This window comes from Ciconia boyciana, chromosome 7, assembly GCF_034638445.1.
Source record: "Ciconia boyciana chromosome 7, ASM3463844v1, whole genome shotgun sequence".
NCBI classification, from domain to species: domain Eukaryota; kingdom Metazoa; phylum Chordata; class Aves; order Ciconiiformes; family Ciconiidae; genus Ciconia; species Ciconia boyciana.
In genome coordinates this window covers 7,767,198-7,793,716 of record NC_132940.1, presented here as the reverse complement: position 1 = coordinate 7,793,716, position 26,519 = coordinate 7,767,198, and the positions used below count along the sequence as shown (strand labels likewise).

The 26,519-nt window shown below is 38.4% G+C and overlaps 1 protein-coding gene and 1 long non-coding RNA gene across 3 annotated transcripts in view; one reads left to right on the top strand and one right to left on the bottom strand.

Annotated features, from left to right (window-relative positions):
* Window positions 1–226: 226 nt before the first annotated feature.
* Window positions 227–6,143, bottom strand: LOC140653830 (uncharacterized). Its single transcript, XR_012043242.1, has 4 exons — window positions 6,001–6,143; window positions 5,091–5,132; window positions 3,412–3,478; window positions 227–504 (listed from the first exon to the last, which is right to left on the bottom strand). It is a non-coding gene; the product is annotated as an uncharacterized lncRNA (long non-coding RNA).
* The window catches only part of OSBPL9 (oxysterol binding protein like 9), a 65,363-nt gene continuing 44,800 nt past the window's right edge, over window positions 5,957–26,519 (top strand). For both annotated transcript variants that reach the window (XM_072866388.1, XM_072866387.1), the window contains exons 1-3: window positions 5,957–6,157; window positions 16,134–16,184; window positions 20,089–20,167. In XM_072866388.1, the coding sequence (XP_072722489.1) occupies window positions 6,047–6,157; window positions 16,134–16,184; window positions 20,089–20,167 (241 nt within the window). In that variant the 5' untranslated portion in view covers window positions 5,957–6,046. The remainder of the gene's footprint in view (window positions 6,158–16,133; window positions 16,185–20,088; window positions 20,168–26,519) is intronic.

Here is a 26,519-nt window from a genome sequence, read left to right as displayed (position 1 = left end):
CTGTTCATAACAGCCTGATAATATGCATATATTTTGGAACCTCCTTGTGTATGTGTATACACTAGCTTTAAATACTAGCTTTGATACTGCTGTATCTATTAATAACAAATAAATATAGTGTATAAAGAAAAAATAAACACTTCTTACTGAAAATAAACATAGCATATAATCCTTATGATTAGGGACAATACTCTTTAAAATATTAAATCAGTTCTTACCCTTTCCCTTGCTCAATTTGCTACACATCAAACTCTACTGTAAATAGCCTAAATTTTGTGAGAAGACAATGTATCTATTGCATTCTTGCAAAACAAATTGACTGCAAAGAACAAGTAACCTTATTTGAAACATATTAATAGGCCAAACACTATGAAAAGAGGTGATGGTGGGAAAGTTTTGGGAAAAGAGATTATACTTACTTGCCTTTTTGTACCACAGCTGCAGTGAAGTAAACATTCCAGTTGAGCAGCATTCCTCTATATCTTTTCAAAGTCTCTGTGGAGACTAAAGTAGAAATCACTTATTTGTGGCTGAGAAAATAGCATGGACTTCTGCATTAAATTTTAAATAAATTCTGCCCACAGGATGATAAGATGCTTAAATCAAATGATGAGACATTACCCATCTAAGCAATGCATTAGGAGTATAAAATGTGATTCAGCATGCTATGAACGCTAAACTCTTGTACTCAGCAAAGACATCAGGCCTGTTGTTCTCAAGACTAAATTATGATGTTGTAAGTTTTATAATAAAATAATACTAAGATTACAGTGAATCATTCCCTCTGCAAAATTAATTCCAGCATTTTTCTAGTTGCTAGATTGATTTTCTGATTACCAGAGCTCAGCCTATGTGCAGATGGAAAATAGCTCATATAACTGCTTCTTCGGTATAAAGGCTAGGCACATCTTTTAATTCTTTTGGACTAGATTTATAGTATATTTAAGTTACAGATTTTGTTAGAAGGTGCTTTTCCTGTTAAATTTGTATTGCTGTTAATGCGTTCATCTCTGAACACCAAAAGATCTCAAGTGTGACCGGGATATGTGGGAGGAATTCTCTGCCCTCTGTGTAAAGGGAGTACAGAACATACCCACATTTCTAAATGGCAAAGTGCCTCAGCAAGTTCAGAAACTTACTCCTTGAAGAAATGTTGAGCCCTAAAATGTCAGTTTACATCTCTTGCAACTCCCAGATAATGTCATTATGTCAAACCGTCCTGCAAAACTGTAACCTGAATTTAATTCTTTTATGAGACCACACCAAAATTTATGTTATTGTTACAAAGCTACTCAAATTTACAATGCCCTTAAAATGTATTTCTCTGTAGACCTTGTAACAGGATTTGGTCAGTAAGTGAGTCACTTGAATTGCTTAACTGAATACCTTCGCACCCTGTTTTTAACACACACTGCAACATCTGTCAGACTTTTCCTAGTCCTGTAAAGTATTGGTGCCAGTTAGGTGAGTCAGCTGCGTCTTTGCTGCATCATCCCCCAGCAGCCTACCCATACAGCACTACTAGGGAGGATTAAATAACTACAGATAAAATAAATCTTAGCTTCAGAATTGTCTTTATCTATTTTAAATGCAAGAGAGATTCTTCAGCCCTTTCTTAAATGGTACCACATTTTGGCTGAACACATTCCATGTGTTTTGGGGAAATGGCTCGAATATCATAACACTCTTCCAGTGCAGCTCTAAACATGCCATCAAAGGATGACAATCTGGACAATAATAAGGCGGATCTTTATAATGTTCACAAAGAAAAGTCCCTTCTCTTGTGAAACCTAGTCCAAACACAGCCATAAGCTATAAGTAGAAACAGAACAGGGACTCTGAGGCCTGAGGACATTAAATCCGTACAGCCTGTGGTAGTTTGATTTTTTCTGGTGTATCCTAATATGGACTCATTTAGAAGACTCAGAAAGGTCTGCTTAGCCCTCAACGAGGTTCCTCAACCCTGTCCTAGAGGAATTTATGACAATTCATTAAGATCAGAGAAAAACTAGATTAAAATGGACAGGACTGGGAAAATGTATTGCTAATGGCTTTTATTTGCTGGGATCATACAGGAATTGGCAAGAAAGGCCCAAGACAGAATTATTTGTTTGCCTCAGAAAGACACAGAACCAACTACTGTCTTCGTTCCACTGTATTGCTGATTTTTTTTCATAAACATTTGTATTAAAAACAGTGACAGTATAATAAATCTATTCAGAAAACCTACTTACTATGGCACTTATTGGCACACTTGATTTAATTATCCTCTTTTAAGAATGACTGCTTGTAGGGCAAAGGTGATTCTCTCCCATCTATCTTCCTCTCCTTAACACCCTAAACCAAACATAATTCTGAAGAAATAAAATAAAAAATATTTAGGCTCTGACATTGTTCCTATTCTTCGTGTAGTTGGCATATGCATAGAGGGACTAGAAAATACTTTTAAAGGACAGTAGCAGGAGACTGAAGATGACACAGAAGGCTTCATCTTCTACTTGACTGTAGCATTTGTTACCCATAAAAAAATCAAATGGAGGAAATTTTTTCCTGAAGGTACAAATAAAAGACATTACTTGCTACCAACAAGCAGAAGAAGAATCATCCACCATCAGGCTAAAACATAATTTCTTAATTATGATTATTATGTTGTCAGTAGTTGACACAGTGACCTGATAGGACAAGAAATACAAAATGAAACTACCAGCCCATTTCTGAAGTGGGAAAAGAAAAGGAAACAAAATGACATTTGTTCTCTTCTCAAATGGCTTCCTTATGTTCCACAGAACACCAAGCAATTGCAGCTGTTGGGAGAAGCTAAAGCTACTTTCACTGCTGCCAGTCACACTCCCAGATACCCTTAAGGAAACCCACAAGCCACACAACTTCATCACTGAGGTTCTTCAAAGTTAGTTCTGCTACAACTTCAGGAAAATTGACAACAGAAAACCATTTTCCTCTTAAAGAATCAGACTTTCAGTATATTCCTGCTTCTCATTTACTCTATTTTGGTATTTACTCTAAATCAGCAGTACTTTCCTCTTGGCTAGAAATCATACAGATTTAAATTGTAATGGCCAAAAAACCTCAGATGTAATTTAGTGGACAAGCATGCACAAAGGAAAAGAACATAGAAGAAATTTAAAAAGTAGGGTCCAAGTTGGGATGTCCTGGTAAACACAGTAAGGACTGGGCATATCTGAGGTTTCCCCCTACATTCCTGCTGGGACAGTCTGAGTACTCCAGAGGCCACTTTATGGGCTAAACACTGTGGCTGGTCAGGAAATCTGTGTGTGGCTGGGACACTACAGCAAGATAACTTAACTGAGGCCTCTGTGTGGCAAGAGAGTGATGCTGGACAAGATTTTCAGCTGATAGAGCAGTGTAGAAAACAAAAGCAGCGCAAGGTACCTGCTGCTTTCCGCCCAGTTCTGTTGATCTCTGTAGTACGTAATTCTCTCAGATGACAGTAAGTACTCTAGTTAAAGAGGGTGACATATTAGTCTAATTTAAGTTGTGTAAAATATGGAGAACATCACAATAAAACTGTCTATAATTACAGAAAATAACAGCTCTTTGTAACTGTTCCAAATTGGATACAGACGGAACATGTTAAAGCAAACTGAATTTTTCTATTAAGGAAGTAACTTACTAACTTCTATTTCAAGTAATATTTTATTCAAAATCATTGAAGCTGATGATGTAATATACAAAGTATATAAAGGTAGGTTATATCACAGTTGTGGCCAATTGTTGTTGATCAGTTTGTTGAACTAAAATGTTTGTGCTGATCTTTCAAAACAATTTCAATGGGCACCTAGAATCTTTATCAGAAGGATCTAGCTAATTAAGCTTAATCCCTTCAACAATGCCCTCATGAACCATGTTCAATAGACACTGGAGTAATCGGATATACACATACAAAGAAGACACATCACCCTGGCATGTCAAGAAAGTACATAAAACTATGATATTGTATCTTGAATGCTGATAACAGACTATAATTCCATATGTATTTATTCCAATTTGTGTGGGTTTGTTTGAAAAACAATGATTCTCTGATCTCTGCCAAATTACCTAAAGAGAATATCCATACTACATTTCTAAAAGAAACCTCGAGATGAATTCCCCTTTAACATCTGCTAACACAACGTTTCCATTTAGTCTAGGGTTTTAAGGTTTCGCTAAATTGAGCTAACTAAAATACATGCTTTTTCTAGTGGAGACAAGTCTTTGGCACATTTCCCCTCAAAAAATTCAAAGAGAACAAAGAACTAGTAAGATATGCACTGTATGCCGAAGTTCAGCAAATTCAGCCCCTGGCAAACCAAGGTAAATAGAAATCTCTTCTGTCAAGAATTTCTCATTGAGAATGCTCTGCCTACAGACAGCTCTTTCATGGTTAAGCCAAGAGGTTTTTTGCACAAGCTCTTTGCATTGTTTCAACTCTTGTGGTATAACACAGTCAAAGTAGTGATCTGGGATAATAAAGCTCCAGTCCAACGACAGCTTTAAATGGTAGTACTAGTAATGTTCTGGCACCATCTGATGTTTTTTGTTTTGCTTGCCTGGGTATAATCTCTAGGCAGCCGCACTTTGTTTAGTCAGTGAAACTAAAGAAGAAAACAGATTACTAAGGTCATATGCAGCTTGAAAAAGAATGTTATCAAAATTAACAAGCTGGGTTTCAAGACTGAATTGTGCATTAGCTAGATTAAACTGGTAACACCATGCATAAACACAGCACCAGGTGACTCCAAGGGGTATTATAAAGTCAACGCTATAAATTCCACTTGGTAACAAACTAGTAAGCAATGTGACATGTGAAGTGGGAAGATGAATTAGAAATATGGAAGTATTTCTTATTTTCTAAAATCAAACACAGAAGCTCTGCCTTTGAGGCAGAGGGGTAACCGGGGTGATTTTTCTATTAAAATTAGCTTAACTTAGTATAAAGTTGCAATGCTTTAAGACACTAGACCTATCTCAGCCCACTATAAAGGGATTTTTATATTAAAATCATAAAGAGAAAAAACTGGTTTTAAAAGTGATTCCATGAATACTGTAAAGATTGCACGACAAACACAAACCTCATAGTAAAAGCACTATTTCTGCTGCTATATTGTTGATTCCTAGGAAGAAACACAAGTATCTCTGGGTCCTTTGAAGTTTTTATGTTAAAGTACAACTGAAGTTACGTACTTATGTCAGAGATCAGTGCCAAAGAACATGCCTTGCACTGAACAACAGATTTGCAATTGTCCATAGCTCCTGGGGAATTCATTCCACATTCTTGGATCAGACCACAGGAAAGCTGTGTCCCATTTAAATAAGCCTTACCCTTAAAAGGTTATCTCAATTCCTGAATGTTTTTATACACCCTGGACCCTGGCCATATAGCCCCTTCACGAGCAGACCCAGGCACTTGGACTCGACTGGTAAGCCCAACAGGTGCTTTGGACAGGCAAAGGGACAAGCACAACAGCGAGAGAAATGAAATGGTGCCGTGGTGCCAAGTATTTTAGGGGACAGGATAACGCCCTCCCGCCCTCACGCAACCGAAGCACCAGGGCGTCGTGCCCTCATCCCACCACTGCCACCGCGCAGCCCTCCCTCACGCCTCGCCCTCTGCCTCCCCTGAACCGTGAGGGGAAGCCCCGCCACTTCAGGGACCAGATCGCTCGGCTAACACCCACAAACCCAAGCCCCCCGACTCTCTCCGGACACCCACGCTCCTCTCGCCCCCGGCTCTCCTCACCACACACCACCTCGCCCTCGCCCCCGCCCGCCTTTCCGTTGCCTCGCCGCGCCCCGCCTCCTCTCCAGCCGTTGGGCTGCCTGCCCCTCCCCCCGCCGACGCGCGTCCCCGCTGCGCGCGCAAACCACGCCCCTTCCCCGCCCGCCCTCCGGGGAAGTGTGGCTCCTGACCCCGCCCCCTCGCTGCGTGCCCCGCCCCCTTCCCTCCTGGCGGCCGCCGTGTCTCTCCCCTGCGCCCCTCACCGAACGGGCGGTGTGTGTGTGTGGTGGTGCCGGTTCGGTGCCTAAGATGGCGTCTATCATGGAGGGCCCGCTGAGCAAATGGACCAATGTCATGAAGGGCTGGCAGTACCGCTGGTTCGTGCTGGACTATAACGCCGGGCTCCTCTCCTACTACACGGTGAGGGGCAGCGGCGGGCCGGGCGGGCGAGGAGCCGGGAGACCGGTTGAGGCGCAGGGTGGGGGTGGGGAGGGGACTCGGGGCGGTGTGAGTGCTCGAGTGGCCAATGGGGAAGGAGGAGGCGGCGGGATCAGCCAATGGGGTGGCCCTGCGGGGAGATTTATCGGTGGGGGCGAGCGGCTTTGTTATTGTTGGCGGCCGGCGCGGGGGGAGGGGGCGGCTCCGGGGCGGGGTCGTTGGGCGGGAGCGGCCGTTGCCCCCTCGCGGGGAGCTGCCCGGTGGCTCCGGAGCCGGCGTCGCCGGTAGCTTCTCGGGAGCCCTAGGTGGCTCGTGCCGCCCCAGGGGCCTCACGCTCAGCCCCGGGCGGGTGGCGATCCCTCTGCCCCGGGGGAGCGGGGCCGACCGGCCCGCTCGCTCCGGGTGGTCCGGAGCCTTGCTCGGTGATGGCCTTGGGCTCCTGGGTCCCGCTGTCTCAGCGCTCCCCTCTCTTTCCAGCGGGAACTTGCTCTCGCCCTGCTTTGGCCGCTCTGCCCGGGCGACGGGCCCCTGAGGGTGTCGCCTTCCCGGGCGGCTCGCCTCGGAAACGTCTGCTCGGAGCAGCGATGTTCTCTGTCACTTCTTACCCGGGGGTCAGGGACACGTTATGGCTGCACGTGCCGAGTTCACTACCGCAACGGCATGTTGCTTCCCAGTTGGAGATTGACTTCCCTGTTTCCGTTGAGGACTTCCTACTTTCAAGCACCAACTTTTAAAGTGCAGTGTATTAAGAAACAGGGATGTTTTTCTTGACTCCTTTTTTTTTTTTTTTTTTTTGCGTAACCACTGACTGATCCTGACTCGCTAGCTTGTTCAGCTTCTTATATTAAAATGTGAATTAAGTTACAAATATTTTAAGATTACAAATTCTTTTTTTCAAGGATATGCCTTTAAATGAGAAGGGTAACTGGCTGAACCGTATGCATGCACAGATACGTTTTCTTAGCATGGAGCAATTACTATCAGTGTGTCAGTCTGGATAAAACACATACAAATTTACCCAGTAGTAAATTGCAATAGATTTACAGCAAATAACTTAACTTGGAGCATCATGCTGTCTGTGAAGGTATATGTATACAGAAGCATTGCATATAAAAGTTTTTTTCCCTAAATCTGGATTTCCAGCCCTACTAGGAGAGAGAGCTTATCTCCCCAGACCTAGGAGTTTATAAGGCTCTCAACATAAAACAGTTACAGACTCCCAAACAATTTTGGTTCATGTAGGTTCAAAATCCCTCAGCTGGAATATGGATGGAGAAATAAAAGTGCTTTTATAGTTGCTTTTTGATAGCTGTTCAAATGTCAACTGTTTGAGATGAATTGGTAAGTGTAGTCTAAGTGGAGGTCCAAGGTGCAAAGTCATTTAATGCTCAGCTACAGAAATAGAAACATTTGCTGATGACTAGTGCGTTTAATTCTGGTTATTGCACTGACTTTCATTCTATGGGCTTCAGCTTCTTAATAAAAATCAGTTCTTATATTTCATTATTTCCTATGATTAGGTATCTCTACGTATTCATTACACTTTTATTTTGTATAATTTATTATGTTCTCTGTTATTTTAATGACTTTTAGTTCACAATTTTTAAAATCTTTTTTTAAACTACCTGTGCTAAAAAATTCAAGTTGGGTTCAAGAAATCAAATCGTGTTCTCTGCTTTGTGTGCCTTTGCCACTAAGAAATGCCTGCAGTTAACATTTACTTTAGAATGCTTTCCTTATCCATGTGCTATCTTTTCTGCACATATGTCTGTAAAGTATTTGTTATGCCATTCTCTAGACATCTGAATTCATTCTTGTACCTAAGGGTGTGTATCGTGTTGAAAGACTGGCTGCCAAAAGAACTGGTCCTTCAGCATGCACGCTTCTTCATGTAAGCTGGCATGATTACTCATAGGGCTGTAGGATCAGCTGGAGCATGGGCTTGAAAGATAATTCAGATTGAGTCCCAGTTGACCGCATGCCTCACAAGTACTAATATTAGCATTGAGAAGGTAGTGGGATACTCTTTCTTTCAGCTCTACCTTTAGTTTTAGAGTCATAACTCCTGAACTGTAGTTTGTAAGGCTGTGGTACATAAGCAACGTTAATTTGGAAGGTTAGCAGCTTTGGGGGCTTTATTTATGTGGGGAAATGGCCTGTTGTGATGCTGTATATGCAGACTTGTATTTTGAATTAAAGGTTTATCTATGTAATCAGGCTCATGTACTCCATTCCCTCTGGGCCACTTTCAGGCTGAAGCAATATAGTTGCCTTGCTCTGCTTGCATAAGTGTAACCGAATGATTTTTGAGCCTGAAACTGGCCCTTCCCTATGAGCGTAATGCATGGGTGGGGTAGGCTGAGGTTGTTCCAACCTGGCTGCGTAGACATGCAATCTGGAAACAGCTTTGCTGATAGGAGAGATTACAATTAACTGATCAGCTTTTACCTGCTCATCACCTCTTGCAGACTCCTTAGTCCATTTCAATCCAGCAAGTTGCGCATGTAGGAGGCACTTTCTCCAGTAGATCCAATAGCCAATTAACCTTTGGCAGAGGAGCTGTGGAGAACTGCAGGGTAATAACTGATGTGACTGAACTTTCCATCAGAGCTAGATCCAGAAACGTATGTCTCTTCATAGGTGTGTCCTTGCACTGTTTTATTTAGTCGTCTTTGGTAGTAACTGAAAATAGACTGCAGAAAAGTACCCTTAATGTGGAATAAATGTTCAAACAGAGTTAGTGTGCAATAGTATTGCACTTGTAAAAAAATAAAAAGCACCTAAATTAGTATGCTTTGTCTTTTGGTAAAATGAGTAGATGTTAACCTAAATATGTTTTGGCCACGTACATCAGAAGCAAATGAATTCAATTAAATTTACATTTCTGACATGATTAGAACCTTCAAGGAGCAAGGCCAAAGATTTTACATTCAGTCTGAGTCAGGAAAAAAATGAGAATTTAATGTTCACAATTATTTCTGTTTTCATTTGTGTATTCCTTCCTCTATACTTAGTTGTATTACAGGGAACACTAGTAGTACTACTTGCAAGTGTGAATGCAAATGTTTCTCACATGCATTTCCAAGTTGTCTTACAAAGGTTTTTTACAATGCCAAATTGTTTGCTTTTTTCCCACTTCTTCTGTAGTTTGTGGGTTTTTTTCTCTTTCTGAATAGAAAGGTACATCCTCAAATTTGCTTTCTAATTATGTTTGTTTAGATTTATTAATGAATTATATACTTCAGAGAGTATGATTGGGACTTGTCATCCAAATATTGTCTTTATGTGGTTTTGCTTGAATAAGTGATTGTCCAATATCAGTAAAAGGTTACTTTTTTTCTTTTTTTTGAAGAGCAAAATATGAAATAAATGACTGTGTGCCATTTTGGATCAGTTTGACCAATGGTTTGACAAATGACTTCTTTTTTCCCCTCAATATTCTTTGATTTGTGAATTCACCAATGTTTTGTCTTGAAGGTATAGCAAATGTAAGTCTACTGAAGCATTGTGGTTTTTTCAGAGTGTAGCTGGCTGCACTGACAATATTTAACAGAAAAGTCTCGAAGTGGCTCATTTGTGCCTTCTGCTGGCACAGGAAGCTCCTGTAAAGTTGTTCCGTGAGGTGGATTCCAGCTGAAAAATAACTTTCTGCTGATTTATTTTTTCAGCTGAATTTGTTCTGTCGTTTGTTTTCTGAATGTCAGTATAAAAATGTATGTTGGCATTATAGTGGAAGATAGCATGAAGACAAAGAAGTGGCTAGGGAGGAAGAGGGAGTTGAACGCAATTTGCTTTTTGTTTGTGTTTTCTGACGGAAGTGCTATCTTAAATACACATCAGCTATAGCCTTGATTACCCTTGGGAATCCTGTAGAAATAATTCAGAGAACGCCTCAAGGTTGAAAATCTGATTTAAATTCTTGTTTTAAGTGTAGCCTTTAAATAAATATTTTAATTGTATAATAAATTGAAAGCAGAACTTGCATGGCTGTGCAAACAATGCTAAAAACAGGGCCAGTAGATACGAAGGTCAGTTCCTTAAAATATTTTAAAACTCTGTGGATATTTGACATATGGTGGTGTTGAAAGCAGAACTGTTCAAAATGTTGTAGACTTAAACAGCTGCCTTGTATAGTGAATGAGGGTTGCAAGAAAAAATTGTTGTGTATGACAACTCCATCGTGTGTACCCTTGAAACAAAACTGGGTAGCCTCCCATCATCTTAATGGTTCTTGCAGCAATACATGCCTAAATAATAGATTTAAATTAAATTTAATTCAATTTAATTTTATTCTGTTGTTGTTTCATTAATCATTCCATCAAACTACTTTTAAAAACATATGCTGGTTGAATGCTTTCAGCAGCAAAATCTATGTGAAAAAGTCATTAGGAGGAAGTAGTTGTGGTGGTGTAAAAATATTTTTCTCCTCATGCTTTTTAAAGATTGCTGCTAATTAGCAACTTTAATACTGGCTGTACTTTATTGAAGAACTGCTTGTGGATTGTGCAATCCAGATATTGAGGAGGGGGACTTAAATTTTGCAGCGGTTTAATGAACCTTTGGTGGTGAACTGAAAACAAATCTTATTAACTTGATTTCAAATGATGCCTCTGAAGCTGGAGTCATGGCTCAGTGCCCCTGTGGTAGAGACTTTCATTTGAATGCGTTTTCCTGCTTCTTCCAAATACAGTTTCTCAGTCAACAGCTATGTGCAAAAATCCCAAGAAAACAGGAAAAAAAAATCTGCTTTTGCACAAACATTCCCTTTGAGGTCTCTGCTTTCCGTTCTCAGCTGAGGTTACACTTTTTCCTGTAATAACTTGATCTGTCACATGCACTGCAAACAGCTTGGTGAATCTAATAAAAACAGACAAAACTATAAGCAAACTAGGTATAATAAGAAAAAGAATTCTTAATTTATGGACACAGGATAAAAAATATTGATGGCTATTATGCAACACTAAATTGAATTTTGTACATAGTTTTAACTTTGTATCACAGGTTTTGATGCACAGAATAAATTGTTACAGGATTATAATTTAAGTAGCTGAGTAGCTGCATCCTCTTTAGTAGTTAAGTTATAGGTCTGGTTTTAGGTCTCCCAATACTTGATGATCACTTTGCAGTGCATGTCATTGGCATTTCTCATCCAATATAAACATATTGTGCTTGTTCAGATTTGTTAAAAAATATTTGATGGGTTAATTTTGTACTGGCACTCTGAACTGCGTGTCGTCTGTCCTCTCAAAGCCAGCCATGTTGTCTGCTCCATTAATTTCATGAAGTGTAGTTGGGTGCTCATGTAGGATCTGGATCAAGATGGGTACAGTTTGGCAAATCAGAAGAGTACAGATCATGTGCTAACTGTGGATCCAAAGAAAACCAGTTCAGTACTAAATCTGTTCACTTACCTGCAAAATCTCATCTACTGCATGTTTTTTATATTTTCTTTATTAGGTGTGCAAAATAAAACCAGTAGCAATCTAGGGGATCAATTTTTGTTGTTGTTGTTAGATTACAACTTAGTTTAAGGTTTCTAGCTATTTAAAAGTCTTTCCTCCATGCAGGTTGGGAATGGATCAGTTAAGCTGAATCTAATGAGCTAATGAATTGTCAGGTGACAGAGACAATTTAATGAATAAGCTTTATTTAAAATAACTGAGAATTATACAGTATGACCTTTTAATAGCAATTACAGTATGTAGAAATTTGAAAAGATCAACATGGTGATCAGATACCCAGTCCTGTTGCAGATATAGGCTGTTTAGTCTGTAGCTGTGCTTCTTGGGGAAGAGGCTGAAGGGAGGGTCCTGTGATTGTGCTGTATCTTTTACACCTTGATCTAGTCAAGGCCTTTATTATTAATGTATTAATTTCTTGTAGGATTCCGTAAGCAGTGTAATGCTTTCTATGTCAGGAACCATAAATTGTTGCCTTACCTTTTTCAGGTATACATGGCATCTATTGGGGTTAAATGAGCCCCAGTGGCATCCTTTGTTATTGTTGCAGTGTTTTGGTTCCTGCTTTATGGCTGCATCCACAAAAGTCAAAGCTTTAGCTACAGAAACAACATGGCTGTTAGATGTTGTCCCTATACTCGAGGAGATCCTCTTCTGAGACTGGGGTGTGCCTTGCAACGGAGCTAGAAGAATGGTGGGCTTACCAAAAATTAACAGCATGTTAAGTTTTTAAATTGTTGGCTTTTATTACTGCTTGAAAAATAAGGGTTGCCTTAGCATTTGATGAGAACAATGACTATTATGGAAAGTGGTCCAAACTAAAGCTTCTCCTGTAGATGTAGTTAAACTGCAAACATCACTGTTTATAAATAAAGCTTGTTCCAGCTTCTTCATCCCTAACGGGAAATAAATGTCATAAGTGGTTTTGCTCATCTGTGTACTTATGTTAGAGATTTCCTTGACAGCACTGTGTGAGTCAAAAATGTACCTCTTCAAGTTCTGTGCACTTCTGCACAAGCAGAACTTGTGCTTGAGAAGTTTTGGAGGCAGACAGCAGCTGGGTTTTATATTGAAATCTTAAACTTCCAATGCAACAGCTAAAACTCAAATTAAATAGTAGTAGTTCTAAGGATGAAGGAGGGCTGGGGGGCCTTTGGGGGGTTAGGATTTTAATTTTGTTTTGTTTTGTTTTTTTAAATAGACCCAGGCATTATTTTCATTTCTCGAAGAAGTTGTAGGTTACCTGAAATGCCTTATGTTAGATCAGTTCTGTATTTGATCAACTTCGCTGTGTGGATGTAGAAAAGAAACCAATAAAGGCCATATTTTTTTGGGAGATACCTCCATTCCCCCTGCAGTAATACTGTATAGCTTTGTTCATCTTTACAAATTTTTGAGTTTCAGCTGAAATTTATCTTGTGTTGCTGTCTGCTTGTAACCTATTCAAGTTCATTATCATCAAAATCAGTACACTGTGTATTGAAAGTTTATGGAAAATGTCATTTTGTCTGGTTATAAAACTGATCACTGAAAAAAGACAGCTGCATATTAAAACTTTAAATATAAAAAGAAAGTAAAATGTGACTTTTTTACTAGCCATTCAGAGATGTCTTTCTGCTGTATGAGATTTTGTTCGGTGAAATGGAACCATTCCTCAAAACAGTTACAGGATGGCTTTATTTATCCAAGAATACTTGACCAAGTATAGGACATATTGGATACCCATGCCTAATTTCAACCAAAGGGTAAAACATAATGCTCTAAGGGGAAGCTGAAGCTGTCTGAGTTGTATTTTTTATAAAAGCTTACTTTTGGAGGGGGGGGTGCAAATCTAAAATGTCAGCTGAGTTATGTTTTAAAGTCCTCTCCTGCAGCAATCTGTACGAGATTTGCTGTATTCCAATGAGAGAATACAGTACTATGTGCCATGATAGCTGCATGCTTTAGTGCACAAGGAGTTCAGATATTGGAATGATAGGCGCTTTATTCCACTTAGGTAGAATGAATTAGATTTACTGCTTCATTATAATTGGTATTAACCAATTAAAGCTCTGTCTGAAGATGGCGAAATTGTAAGTGTATAGGACCACACTCTGAACCTGTGATTTATCTTGTGAATCTTTTTGCAGACTAAGAACATTATAATGTTTAAACTTAATTTCCATTCCATTAAAATGTGGTGTACAAGAAAACAGACGGCTTTTACAGTATCTTTTGCAGTTGAGGTGATAGTCATTCCGCACAGTGGAAATCAGGGTTGTTGGGATTCTGCCCTCCCTTGCATTAGGACTAGCTCTCATCTTCCCTGCACTTAGCTGGTTGAGGGGTCTAAACCAAACCAAACCAAATGTCTCTTCTGCTACCTTTGCTTTTTGTCTGATTTGGTTCCCTGCCTGTGCTCAGTACAGCAAGCTGGGAGGGCTTTGCCTGGCATGCCAGAGGGCCTGGAGTGTGTGATCTGGAAAGTCAGACCTGACAGGTTTCTTTCAGCTGCTGCAGAGTTGCATCCTCAGTCCAGGTTATTTTCTTTCCTGCTAAGACAATGCCAATATTTCTTCTTGAAACCACCAGAGGGAGTAATAAGCTCTCAGTAGTGTCCTCCCATTTTAGGCGAACACTCAAGGCAGTGAATATAAAAAATAAAAGTGTACTCTAGTGAGATGTGTCCCAAGTATATACAATTTCTGATAGAAAATTATTGGAGTAACTTTGTTTCTAGATTCTTTAGTGGTTTTGAACTTTAAAAAAAAAAACCCACCTTCAAAAAAATCTTCCCTACGTAGAAGTTTTCATTCAGGAAATCTACAAAGAAACTGTATATCTGTAGAATACATTATGGATGCACTGCTTGTCTTTACATCCATTCCATTTTGACCAGCTAACATATATTGATGTGAAAACAAATAGATTAATACTGATGGTTTCTAACATTCAGAAGTCAACTCTGACAAATTAGAGAGTGAATTGAGTGAGAGATCAGCAAAAACGTAACTTTATTTGAAGCTGTGACTGCTATATTTTTAAATTATCTTTAGTGAATAGGACTTGCTGTGACTCCTTCATGCTTTCCTTGTAGCTATATCTCAACTATGTAGCAGATGGAAAATAATTTGTTGCTGTTAAGACTGATAGTTCTGGTTCCTGTCTTTTTTCTCACTGATATCAATAAGATTTCATTGTCTAATGGCCTCAGGGAAAATAGGGCTGGTCATAATCACATCGATATATTGTCTAGATGGAATTGTTAAGATACTGTTGGAAAGAAGTGGCTATTTCAGAAGATGACAGCAAGAGAACCAGTTCATGAGACACCAGTGATAGCTGTGTTTTCATGACCTGAAATAATATAGTTTGAATATTTGGATGGTAAGAGAGATGATAAGATAAGAGAGGATGATAAGAGAGGATGGTAAGACTACGTTTGCAGATAAGGCTACAATGGCATGTAATTTATCATTTAAAAAACAGAAAGTGTGTGTGTGGGTAGTTAAAAACGAGAAGATGTTTTCCATCTATCAGAAAACTGAGTATTTAGGATGTCCAAAATGTTTTCTTTTTTTCTTTATCTGAAAGAGTTTGTATGTGTGCTACTTGGGCTTGCAGATATTGCCCAATAACACTTACGACATTGGCAGAAAGTTACTGACAAATCTACCTGAGTCAGTGCTGGGAATAGCTGAAAGTTCAAGGTATCACAATTTCAAGCTAGAAGTGAGTTGGCTGTTTAGAATTGCCTGTTGGGGGGGGGTGTGAGTTTTTTTTTTCCCTGGAATTCCCTTGTCAGAGCTTCAAACAGATACTAAAGAAGAGATTCACTAATTTAGCTGCAAGGTGAGCTGGTCTACAGGTTTGGGCACTGGTTATGGACATAGGAATCCTGTTTTCTGATCTGGGCTCTTACTGCTTAAATGGCTATAAAAATAACTTTTCTAACTGTTGTAATGAAAGCAGGCTGTACTATCTAGGAAGTAGACATAGAAACCTGTCTAATGTTTCTGATGAAATTTATATCTATATGAAAAGGGGTATGAATCTGGGAAACTTGCTGGCAGAAATATTTCATTTGTACAATTCTGCCTGCACAGCTGGGTTTTGTTATATGGATACTTTTCTGAGAGTAGGAGAGAAAGGAGGAATATGTAAATTAGCGTACTGCCACTTTTTAATATTCCTTAATTCCTTTTTTCTTCACTTCTTACTTTCTGTAAAGGGGTAGACTGCATCTTCTAAGTATTTCTTCAAGGTATCTACAAAACTTCTTGAAGTGGGATATTGTATTCTTATTTTTTTGAAGGATTACTTGTTTGATACCATGGTGGTGTACTTTCTTTTGTGTGAGACCTAACATATTCTGTAACAGAAGTTGCATCTCATTTAGTCAGTCAATAAAACATACAAAAATGCTTTATTCGTTTCTCAGTTGCTTTGAATAACTAACTTTCTCCTTGCAGTTCTTACTGTATTTGTTAATCCAGTGATCTGGTTTTTTTCTGTTTCAGTCAAAAGACAAAATGATGAGAGGATCACGCCGAGGGTGTGTTAGACTCAGGGTAAGTGTTGTTTTATTCAGTACTTAATGACCTACTGTGTATAATATGGCTTAATGGAGAGAACTGCAAGGAGACTTTTGAGGTTTGGGCTCTATTCCTAACTCAGCAAAATACTGAAATAGTGAAAGTATTTAAAGAAAGAAAACATTAGAGGTCAAGTGGCATGCTGGGCTAATTACATTCTATAATTTTATACATTGTATAAAAACATTATATGACAGAGTAAGATGGGTTAGTAGTAGTATGCTATGAAAAAGTTGCTGTTTGCAGTTCTCGCTTCTTTGTGTGTGGAGGTATGTATGTATATACATATATGTTCTGTACCTACAGAAATCATTGCAAAACTGTTTCCTTCTGTCCTTCTGATTTGCCTTTATTCTCTTATGGTGTCCTCTGTTCTGCCAGTTTGGACACTCTTTAGGCCTGCCACTTGACTGTGCTTGAGCTAAGTAAAACAAAGGAGGACTGGAAAGGGAAGGAAGAACATAGCAGGCAAAGTTTTTGAAATATCATCTGAGGGGGGCATGCGAATTGGGGAAACAGTGATAAGAAGATGCAGAGTGGGAAAGCTGAGTGTTACCTGTTTGAGGGACTCCGACTTGGGACAGTTAACCTTGAATGCTGCTGTTGTAGCTTGAAGTGACAGTACTGAAGTGAGCTGGGAATGCTGGGATGTCTTTGCACATGCCCAGTTTCTACCTTGTGGTCGTGCACTTACCAAAAATATTTCTTGCACAAGCCCGTTTTCTATTTTTTTTCCCATCCTCATAGAATCTCTGGTTCCAGTATGCAGTAGTCTTGTGAAGAGCTGATGTAAATAGGGGGAAGGGGTCAGGAGGATAATGAGTGTGCATGGGAGCATTTTGAGTCTTGAAGTAAGAGAAGTGTAGGGAAGGTGATCTGTGGTCTGACACTCAATGTGATGAGTGTTGCAGCAGAACTCTGCTTCTCCCAGTTATTCCTTCCTTCTGTTGTTACTCCTTTCTAGTCTTTCTGTGGGCCTAATAAAGGGGTACCAATAACCTTTTGAGATTCATACAGAGAAACTCCATTCATCTGGATTCCTGATTACTTTTTTGCACTTTCCCCTGTTTAATGTATTGGTATCTTAATTTAGAATTTCTTTAAGGGTAACGTAAACTCAAACCGCTGTCTAGAACATTACATTCCCAAAGATTCATGAGGACTTTTTTTGCATTGTGTAGAAAAATTTAGTGTGAAAAACTATGCCTGCTTTAATACTGTTGTGAGCCTGTTAATGTGGAGGTTGGTCTCAGCCTGTCAGTTTAGGAAATATTAAAAGTGAACAATCTGTTTGATATTGCATGATCCATTTTTATATGTATTTAACGTAAAACAATCCCTTTCTCTTCCCCCATCTGCCAGTCTCCCACCCAAAATTACTCTTTGGAGTTTTCTGAAGATTTGCTGACTCCTCCATCCTTTCTCTGAATATGTGTGGGTTTTGTTTTTTTTTTGTGAGGGAGAAAGGAATCTTTCTTTTTTCTACTTTTGTAAAGCATCTCTTCTGGCAGATGACAGTGATACTGATAGCTGAACAGATGGGCTTCTGCAGCCTGAAATTCTATCAAAGAGGTTTTCTGTTTAGAGTCATTGTTGATTTGTAATTGTAGGTGTGAACATAAACAAACATGTAATTTAAGCAATTTGGCTAAAATAATTCTTTTTTTCTTGAATGGATTTTTAAAAGCTTGTTCCTCACCTTTTTGCTCTTGATACACGTTTCATAGGCCTGAAGTTTCATCTTCAAATTCTTTTGTTGACTGTCATAGTGTGTTTAGGAAGGTGTGTTCGTAGAGGAATCTGTGTCATCTATACTATGCTTAGGTCCTGCTTAAGTTGTCTGGAATATACACTTAAACTTTGGCACTTTAGTTTTTCTTTTACTTGTCCATATGTATTATCTACATGACAACAAAAGCATCTTCTATGCTTACGCTCAGACCCTTTGCCTCAGCATTGCAGTTAGTGTGTGCACTTTATGCAGCTTTGTGCTGAGATCACAGACAGTGGTGTGCTCTTCCTCCTCCTCAGTTTCCTCCCACCACGCAGGATGGAGGCAGGATTTAGCTGTCCTAGTCTGACCTTTTTAGCTTTACATTAGTTTTACCTGTATTCTGTGGGGAGAATATCTTGGTCATGTTCTTTGTGTGTGACTTACAGATTTTTGGTATAGCTGGTGAGGAGAATGATATTGTACAACTTGCGGTGATCTTCTGATTTGTTGTGTAGCAAACCGTGTACTTAAAGTGCCAGACATTTTTTATCTATTGGTCTATTTTAAAAAAACCCAAAACATTCTGGCAAAATGAATCTAGCTCATCATGTCAAGTCACTGGCACACTGCATGATTACCAGATAGTCTCCAAATGTAATGACTAGTCATCTGGTTGTTGTTATGTCCTGGCACTGAAAGTATTCAGAATTATACTGGCTTGGGTACACTTTTTAGGTGCTTCTTTTATTGTGATCACAAAGCTGTCCTTGAAAAGCCTATATGGAAGGTACTCCTTTGGAGAAGTTAAGTGGTACATTTTTGTCAGTGGAGGGAAAAAAAACAGTTTGAGCTATCCTTTCCTGCTGTATAGCCTTGAATTACCTATGGTTGGTGCTATTCTTAAATAGGACCTCTTCCTTCCACTGAGTCTTGTGGTGCCTGTGATAGTCCCAGCCATACGTGAGCTGCTACCATTGACCAGAAGCCTCATATAGGGGCTATGAAGAATGTGTGTGAATAAGATTGATTCAGATGCCCCTGCCTCTAAGTCTGTACCAAAACAATTCTTATGTTTTGGGCAGCCTGATATTTACCTAACCCCCTACTCTGCAGTTGTTGTATGATACTTGGCTGAATGAAATGAAGCACTTGTTGGAATTGTCTCACAGGTGCTCGTACTACTGTTGCTTGCTGTTTACTTGGACAGCAAGGACAGAATTTACCTTTTAAATATGTGGACCTTCCAGTGATGGATGTCTGTTTTGTGGGAGGGGGAAGGATAAAACAGATCCAGATCCTGTGTCTCCCGGAGAAGAGAAACTGAGTAAATCCATTGGTGATTTTTTAAGTATTTTGAACTAAATGTTATAATTTATTGGAGTTGGCAGAGGCCTGGAATGATTTGTTTTCAGCATCTTCTCCTCCTGGGTGAAAAACTCTGTTAGTTATTAAGTGATTGGGGGGGGACAGGAATAAAGATGATGTGGATAGATTTGTAAATAGCTGAGCACAGATGGCCTTTAACTGTATAATTTATTTGAATTTCCTTCTAATAATTCATGAGGAATTAGAAGACAAAGCTAGCTGCTTTTGATATAGCTAGCTGCTGTTGACTTACTGATAATATTTACTTAGGGACTGAAAACTAGATCATGCAGTATAGCAGTGACATGACATGATGGGCCAAATTAATTTTGCTGGAATGTTTTATTTTTTTTATAGACTGGTAGATAAAATCAGGTCAAGAGCTTCTTTTTGTAGAGTATCTATGAATTAGTGTTTTTGTACATGGAAAGTACTACAAAGCAATATAAAATATTGCTCCCCACTCTTCTTTAAAATATAAGTTGTAATGTAGTAGAAAACTGTTTACTATAATGCTGCTGTAGCGTAAAGCCACTTCCATTACAAAAATAAAAGATGCATATTATTATCCAGAAAATAACAGTTTTACAAATAATTACTGTTCTTTTCTGCAACTAAAAATTTGTTATTTTAAAAAAATGACTTGCATCCTATGACTAAACAGAGAATCTTTCTGCTCTTTACTGTATTCAATTTGCTTCTAATTTGTCAATGCTTTTTAAATTCCAGTGGTGTAGTGATAGAGTGTATGCTGCTGATGTCACTGCTTGCCTTATCAGGATTTTGTTCTTTGTTTCACAGGGAGCTGTGATTGGTATAGACGATGAGGACGACAGCACCTTCACAATAACTGTTGATCAGAAAACCTTCCATTTTCAGGGTGAGCTGAAAGAAGAGATTGTTTTTTTTTTCTTATAATAGATTCCACTTGTATTTGATGGATGATTTTAAATGTTTGGCAACAGAACAGCATGAATGAGCACACTGAGAACATTCTGGATCCAGGGGTGCTGCAGGTTAGACAGGGATTTACATCTGCAGTGGATACATATGTGCTAGAAAGAGACTGTAGCTCTGTCAGGATTTGGAGATTAAAAATGTAAAGAATAAATCACTCAAGGGGAGAAAGTAATGGGCTTCTGATTATGGGTTTCGCTTACAAAACGTTTCTGATCTTCGTTATCAAGATACAATTATGCATTTCTGTATGAAGAGAATCAAGACTGGTCTGAAGGTTGCAATTTGTATCCAAATAGAACTTAATGCTCAATTATGAGGAGACTAGAGGCAACATTTGGCTTAAAGGTGGAGCTTTGCTTCAAGATTTACCAGCTTGCATTCATTTCATCTACATTTCTGTGTCTTGTCTGCCAGTCACCATTTCTCTGCTATTATCCTTTTATTCACATTTACTAACACCAATGCCATCTGCCACTGCTATGTTTCGTCATTGCATGCTATGGTTCACCGGTAGAAAGGGTAAGGTACTATATAATTGTTATGTACTCCTTAAATTATTTTATCTGCAGCAGTAGGACAAAATACTGTGATAATATTGACTAGAGAACTTCTTTTTTCTGAATGTTAAAATCCTAGGGAAGTGTGATGAAAATATTTTTCAACTAACATTTGTTAGTCCTTTTGCTTTTCCTCTAAAATGTAGTGACTAAGTCATTTAATTGCTTTGCGTAGAGCTAGAAACTGTAAATATCCAAGAGGCACATTTGCATGTAAGCAGTCATATTAATTTATATAAACTGGAATAATTCTATAATCTATATTGTACTGTACATATTTTTAAATCAGTGATTTGGAAATGGGAGTTATCATTAATACTGCTGTGTTTGTGACAATATTTCTAGTGATAAATATTAAATGTACACCTTATTGTCACTGGTATCTGTATTCCTTGAGCTACAGTTCCTCCTAAATGCTGCTGCTGTACCCTGGCTTTTCACTGCATTAAGCCTCATAAACATACCTTCATAATGCTGAGCTCACAGTAATACTTAAATCTACTGTTCCCAAGGATAACTGATAAAATGCAAGCTAATTGCTAATGCAGTAATGCAATGCCGTACTGTGGCAGTCTTTCAGTACTATGAAGCTAAATACTGCTGAATATTTGAGAACTTGATACAGGTAAATCTAGAAATCTCTCATCTTTAGTTACTAAGATATACTTTTTTTAACACGTCTTACTTGCACTGATTTCTTATATGCTATATTCTTTTTTGGGTAGTCAGATAGTAGAAGACTGACAGTATTTGATACAAGTAATGTTCTGCTCTAAGTAATATTGATAATTTTTGAATACCAGTTTTGTCACATAACATTTCATGCTTTATAATCTCAGTTTCTGTGCATTTCATATCAGGTCCAGGAGTTGTGTATGCTCCTTTGGTGTAGGACTAAGATCTTGTACACTATTTTCTGTATTATGCTTTTTCTATTAGCATATTATGAACATAACATCCCTGATATCTAGCAAATTGTACTGATACAAGGACAGTATTAGAATATGTGGCTATAAAGCAAAAATGTAAAAAGACAGGTAAGATATTAATGCTGGGATATTTCAGTATACAACAGTTCTGTGGAACTATATCTGTAGAGCTTATGGTCACTATAAATGTATTCTCACCTCATGCAACCCTTATGTCATACATATATAAAATGTTTGTTCATTATATTAAATTAATTCAGTATTACACAGGCTTAAATTTATGTGAAATATAGGTCACTCTCTGTCATGAATGGTGAATAGGTAATAATGTAAATACTACAATATGTATTCTGAGACTACATAGGATATGTAGAACAGATTCTGGGAATAATCCAAGAAAACATACAGTATTCCTAACAATTTCTTTCTAAGATTTTTTTTATACATGATCCAGGTAGAGCTTTTGTTCTGCGAGATAGTCATAGCTATATATACATTCACCCTTTATAAAAGAAGTCTTGTACAAGAAAAGACTGCTTCAGAAATGGCAACTTTTTAAAAGATACAATCTCTTCCTTCCTTCTTACGGCCTTCCATCATTCTCAAAGACAGCCAGGGATCCAAACAACTGGGAGCCTAGTTGGGAAAATGACAGAACTTTAAAAATACCAAGATTTCAAAGATCTGCTGACCTGTGTGTAAGTTAGGGTCCCATCTGCAGTTTCTTGTTCAGGCTCTAGAAGAAAAATGTTTTCTTGTACTTAGACTTTAAGTACTGATTGGTGAAGGCTTGAATCTTCTTTGGCCTCAGTGAAATTTTGCTGACAGGCAGTGATAGAATTTGAATTTGGGAAAATAAGGAAAAACTTCATACTGGATTCATTAATTATTTCTTAATGTCAGTTGCTCAAGGGCAAATAAGATGAAGGGCAAATAAGTAATTTAAAGATGTCTGATCAACTTCTCACAGGGATGTTGTTTCCATATGTGTGTGTAACTGAATTTCTGAAGCACTAAACCTCCAATGTCTTCCACTAAGATTTGCCTGTCACTGGATCTTGGGAAATTCTGAGTCTTTCCAGTGTGTGGTTCATATTTTGTTGCTGCCTGTGATGATCTCCCTCTATTCTGTTTGCAGCTGTGCTTCCTAGTAGCCATCTCTGTATTGAACATTAGTAAAAGTTAAAAAGTTTTTATTACAAAGAAAGTGTAGGCTTTGAATGATGACTGCATAAATATCAAATGGTATCCATATACTTACTACCTGGGTATAAAGTAAATAAGTGAATTTAATAAATATGGGCAATAAAACAAACAGCATGTTTTGGTTTTACTGTCAGCTTAACTTTAGCTCTGCTAGAGTGCCCAGCAGATTTTTTCCCTTCATTTTATTGTTACGTACGACTGTATTTATACCTGTTCATACTGGAGGGGGAAGGGAAAGATAGAATGTCCACAGAAATTTTAAAATATATTTAAAAGTAATCATCATCTCCTGATTGGTCCTTCTTTGGTCATACTGTATATCCAGTTTCATGGCTTGATTCTAAGGCTTCTGAATTAGGTAGATCTCAAAGCACTTCCTCATGGGTTTGTTCAGATTAGATGCAAAAATCCATTCAAGTTGCTGCAAGACATTTGGGGTAATATTCTTAGTCTAATGTACCTTCTTGTCAGGAAGCTCTTTCTTGATAATATATATTTTCTTGCTGTAGTACATGTACCTGTTCTAAATGTTCCATAACCTTCAAACACTGTGGGAGGGTTTTGTTTTTGTTTTTTTTTTCTTTTAACATCTTCTTATCATCACCTAGATATAAGCTCTTTCCATTTGGAAAGTCAGTTCTTCTGTCTTTCATATCACTTAGCTGCTCTTTCTGCTCACTTGGATGCTGGTGGCTTAAATTCATGAGTGTGGGAACATGATACTCAAGATAGTCCGTCAAGGGTATTGTTGCTTTATTGATATTTGAATTGCTGTCTAAGCTGAAGCTTTTATTTGGACTGAAATACTTCACTAAACACACATTATATGCAGAAACAAGAATTCAGATTTTTAAACTCCTACCTGAAAACCCAGCTCTTCTTTTTACAGCTTGCAGCACAGTTCCTTGGAAGGCAAATCGGTCCTGTCTCCACTGTTTTGTGTAATAAAGGATTGAAAGATTGGAAGCAGTCCAGTGCATTGATCTGACATGATTTTGCTTTAGCTTTTGTCTTTCCTTTCCTATTCCTGCCACAAATGTATCTGAGAAATGAAGCATGAATGTTGCTGTGCAACTTATTCTCCTGTTACATGAAAGCTGTCAGCTGGTAACGGTAGATTTCTCCTTCTTCCCAATTCTGCCCCAGTTACTAGCTTGATTTGTGACTGCCTACCATCCCAGCTGAGAAAAGAGGGAGATAGGCACAGCAAGAGGTTGCCTTAATGCTATAAAAGCAGGGAAATTTTGTTAATGTGGGACACAGCTATTACTAAGGATATACCGGGGTCCACAAAGGCCTTAGTTGCTGAGCAGTATCAGAATTTGAGATTTTAAGTATTTGTATTAAGTATCAAAGTTAAGTATAATGGCTTTAGACCTGCATTTCACCACTACTTGGGGAAATAGTCAATATTTATACTCTTCTATAAAACCTTAGCATTGTCCACTAAATAGATGACAGGAAGCTGATTGCCCTTGTGGTATAAAGAGGCACTTTAGTCTATCAGATTACCCAATTTAAATAAAAATTCATAAATTGCAGCCTTTTTCCCGAAAAGTTTCGAGAGCTTTTTTAATTTGATATTGAAAAATGCCTAGAAAGAGATTTTGGTGTGAAATCTTGATCTGTGCTGGTTTCCTCAATGATGTTTATAACTGCTGTGACTGCATTGTTTGCCCTAAGCTAACATTTTTCAGGGCCCTTTGGGGTTCTGGTAATGCTGAAACAGTGAATTCCTCTATGCGGTGCTTTTATATTGCAGAGGAGAATGAGCAGCTATGTAAATCTTCCAGCCTTGTCTCTTCATACATTTCCATCAGAGCTGTGCTACCTGTCCTCCTCCCTTTTCGTAAGAGAAATGTAACTTCTGCTTTGTAATCCTGACCAGATCTGTGCTGCACAAAGTTCTGGGCTGCATCTTATCCTCTCCCGACTGGCAAAACTGCAAAAATTCCTCTGCAAACCAGAACTAGGTTTAGCATTTGCAGTATGATTTTTCTGTCTTCCTCTCTCTGCAATCTACCTGCTTTTTGCTACTAATGTATTATACTAATATTTTGAGCAGTTGGAACTTGTGACCAGAGCGCAGACAATGGCGTGTGGTTGTGCTTTTACAGTTTCATACAGTTCCTTCTTGCATCCACAGCATCCTGTGTTATAAGTGTCTATTTTCTAATCATACTATGAGTATGCCATTTTTAATGGGGCTATCTGCACTCAATTTTTGTGGTCATATATAAACACCTCTTGGTTTTCCTTTTCTTGAGGTTGAAGTAGCAGATTTCGAAATGTATGTTAAACTTGAGATTAGCAAAGAAAATAATACCTTGAAACTGTATGTGTGATGTGTCCAGTTGTTTTCTTTTTTCCTTCCTCTGGAAGAAACAGCATATTTATTGCTTGTTACTTTTGGCATCAATATGAATCTATTCTCTCAACTGTATATATGATACCTGGCAACTATTTTGGAAAGACGAGCTTTCTCAGTGTGAGAAAAAGGTATCCTGAAAGGGAAGAAATGGTCAGGAAAGGTCTCACTATAAGGAGAGGAGGAATACTGAGAAGTTCAACACTCTTTTCCTTCTGTTTTAACAAGGAATTCCAAGTAGCAATAAGCTTGAGTTTGACCTGTTAAATTGAGAACTATATTATTGGCTAAGGAAAATGGTTAGATTTTTGTTCTTCTATTTTTTTGTGTGTTTTTTTTTTTTTTAGTTCAAGCCAAAATATGGTTTCTACCTTAAACTAGTAGTTTCTGGGGTAGTTCAGTGTGATCTGCAAAGGCTTTTAGATGCAAACATACCTTGAAAGCCATTTCCACAGAATATACTATATAAAGTATTATTTAGTGTTACTACAATTATTAATATTTAAATATTGACGTTCTCTAGTGAAACCCCAGATACTTGCAGATTGTCCCACATTCAAAAATGTTTAATTACTAAATTACACATTGTGTATGAATTCCCAGAGAGAACTAATAGCATCTGGTTCGTGTATTTCCTTCGTCACACAAGTTTCCACCTGAAGGTATGTTTATGGGCTGATTATAAAGCTTGCTAAAAAAGCTTTTGAGCTTAGGTAACAGTGAAACAGCAGTTTAGTTGGTTTCTCAAGATCACAGATTAATCTTACTAATACATTGTACCCAGGAGACCATTTGATGCTTTTCCTTTGGACAAGATTAGACTTTCTCTTTCTCTCTTCTGACTGCACTGGAGTCTTCAGTAGGTACAGAGAGAGCAGACTGGTCGAACACCTGCAGGACAAAATGAGGGTTGATTTATATGTGTGGGTGGAGAATGGCATCAGGAGGAAGATTAGTAGAAGGGAAGATAATGATTGTGACAACTCCAAGATTATGATACAGAGGAAATAAGGTACTGAAATTGTGTTCAACCTACTGACAGATGTGGAGCTGCAATGTGGCAGAAGGGTATTTGTAAGCAATGAAACTATAGTATTTTGGTAGGCTTGTATGAAACCATGCTTCATCTTGCATGTTTTTCTATGGTTTGAAAAGCTTTCAGTGACTTTAAAAAGACATTTATTTAGCCACGGAACAGCCCATTGATGTGTG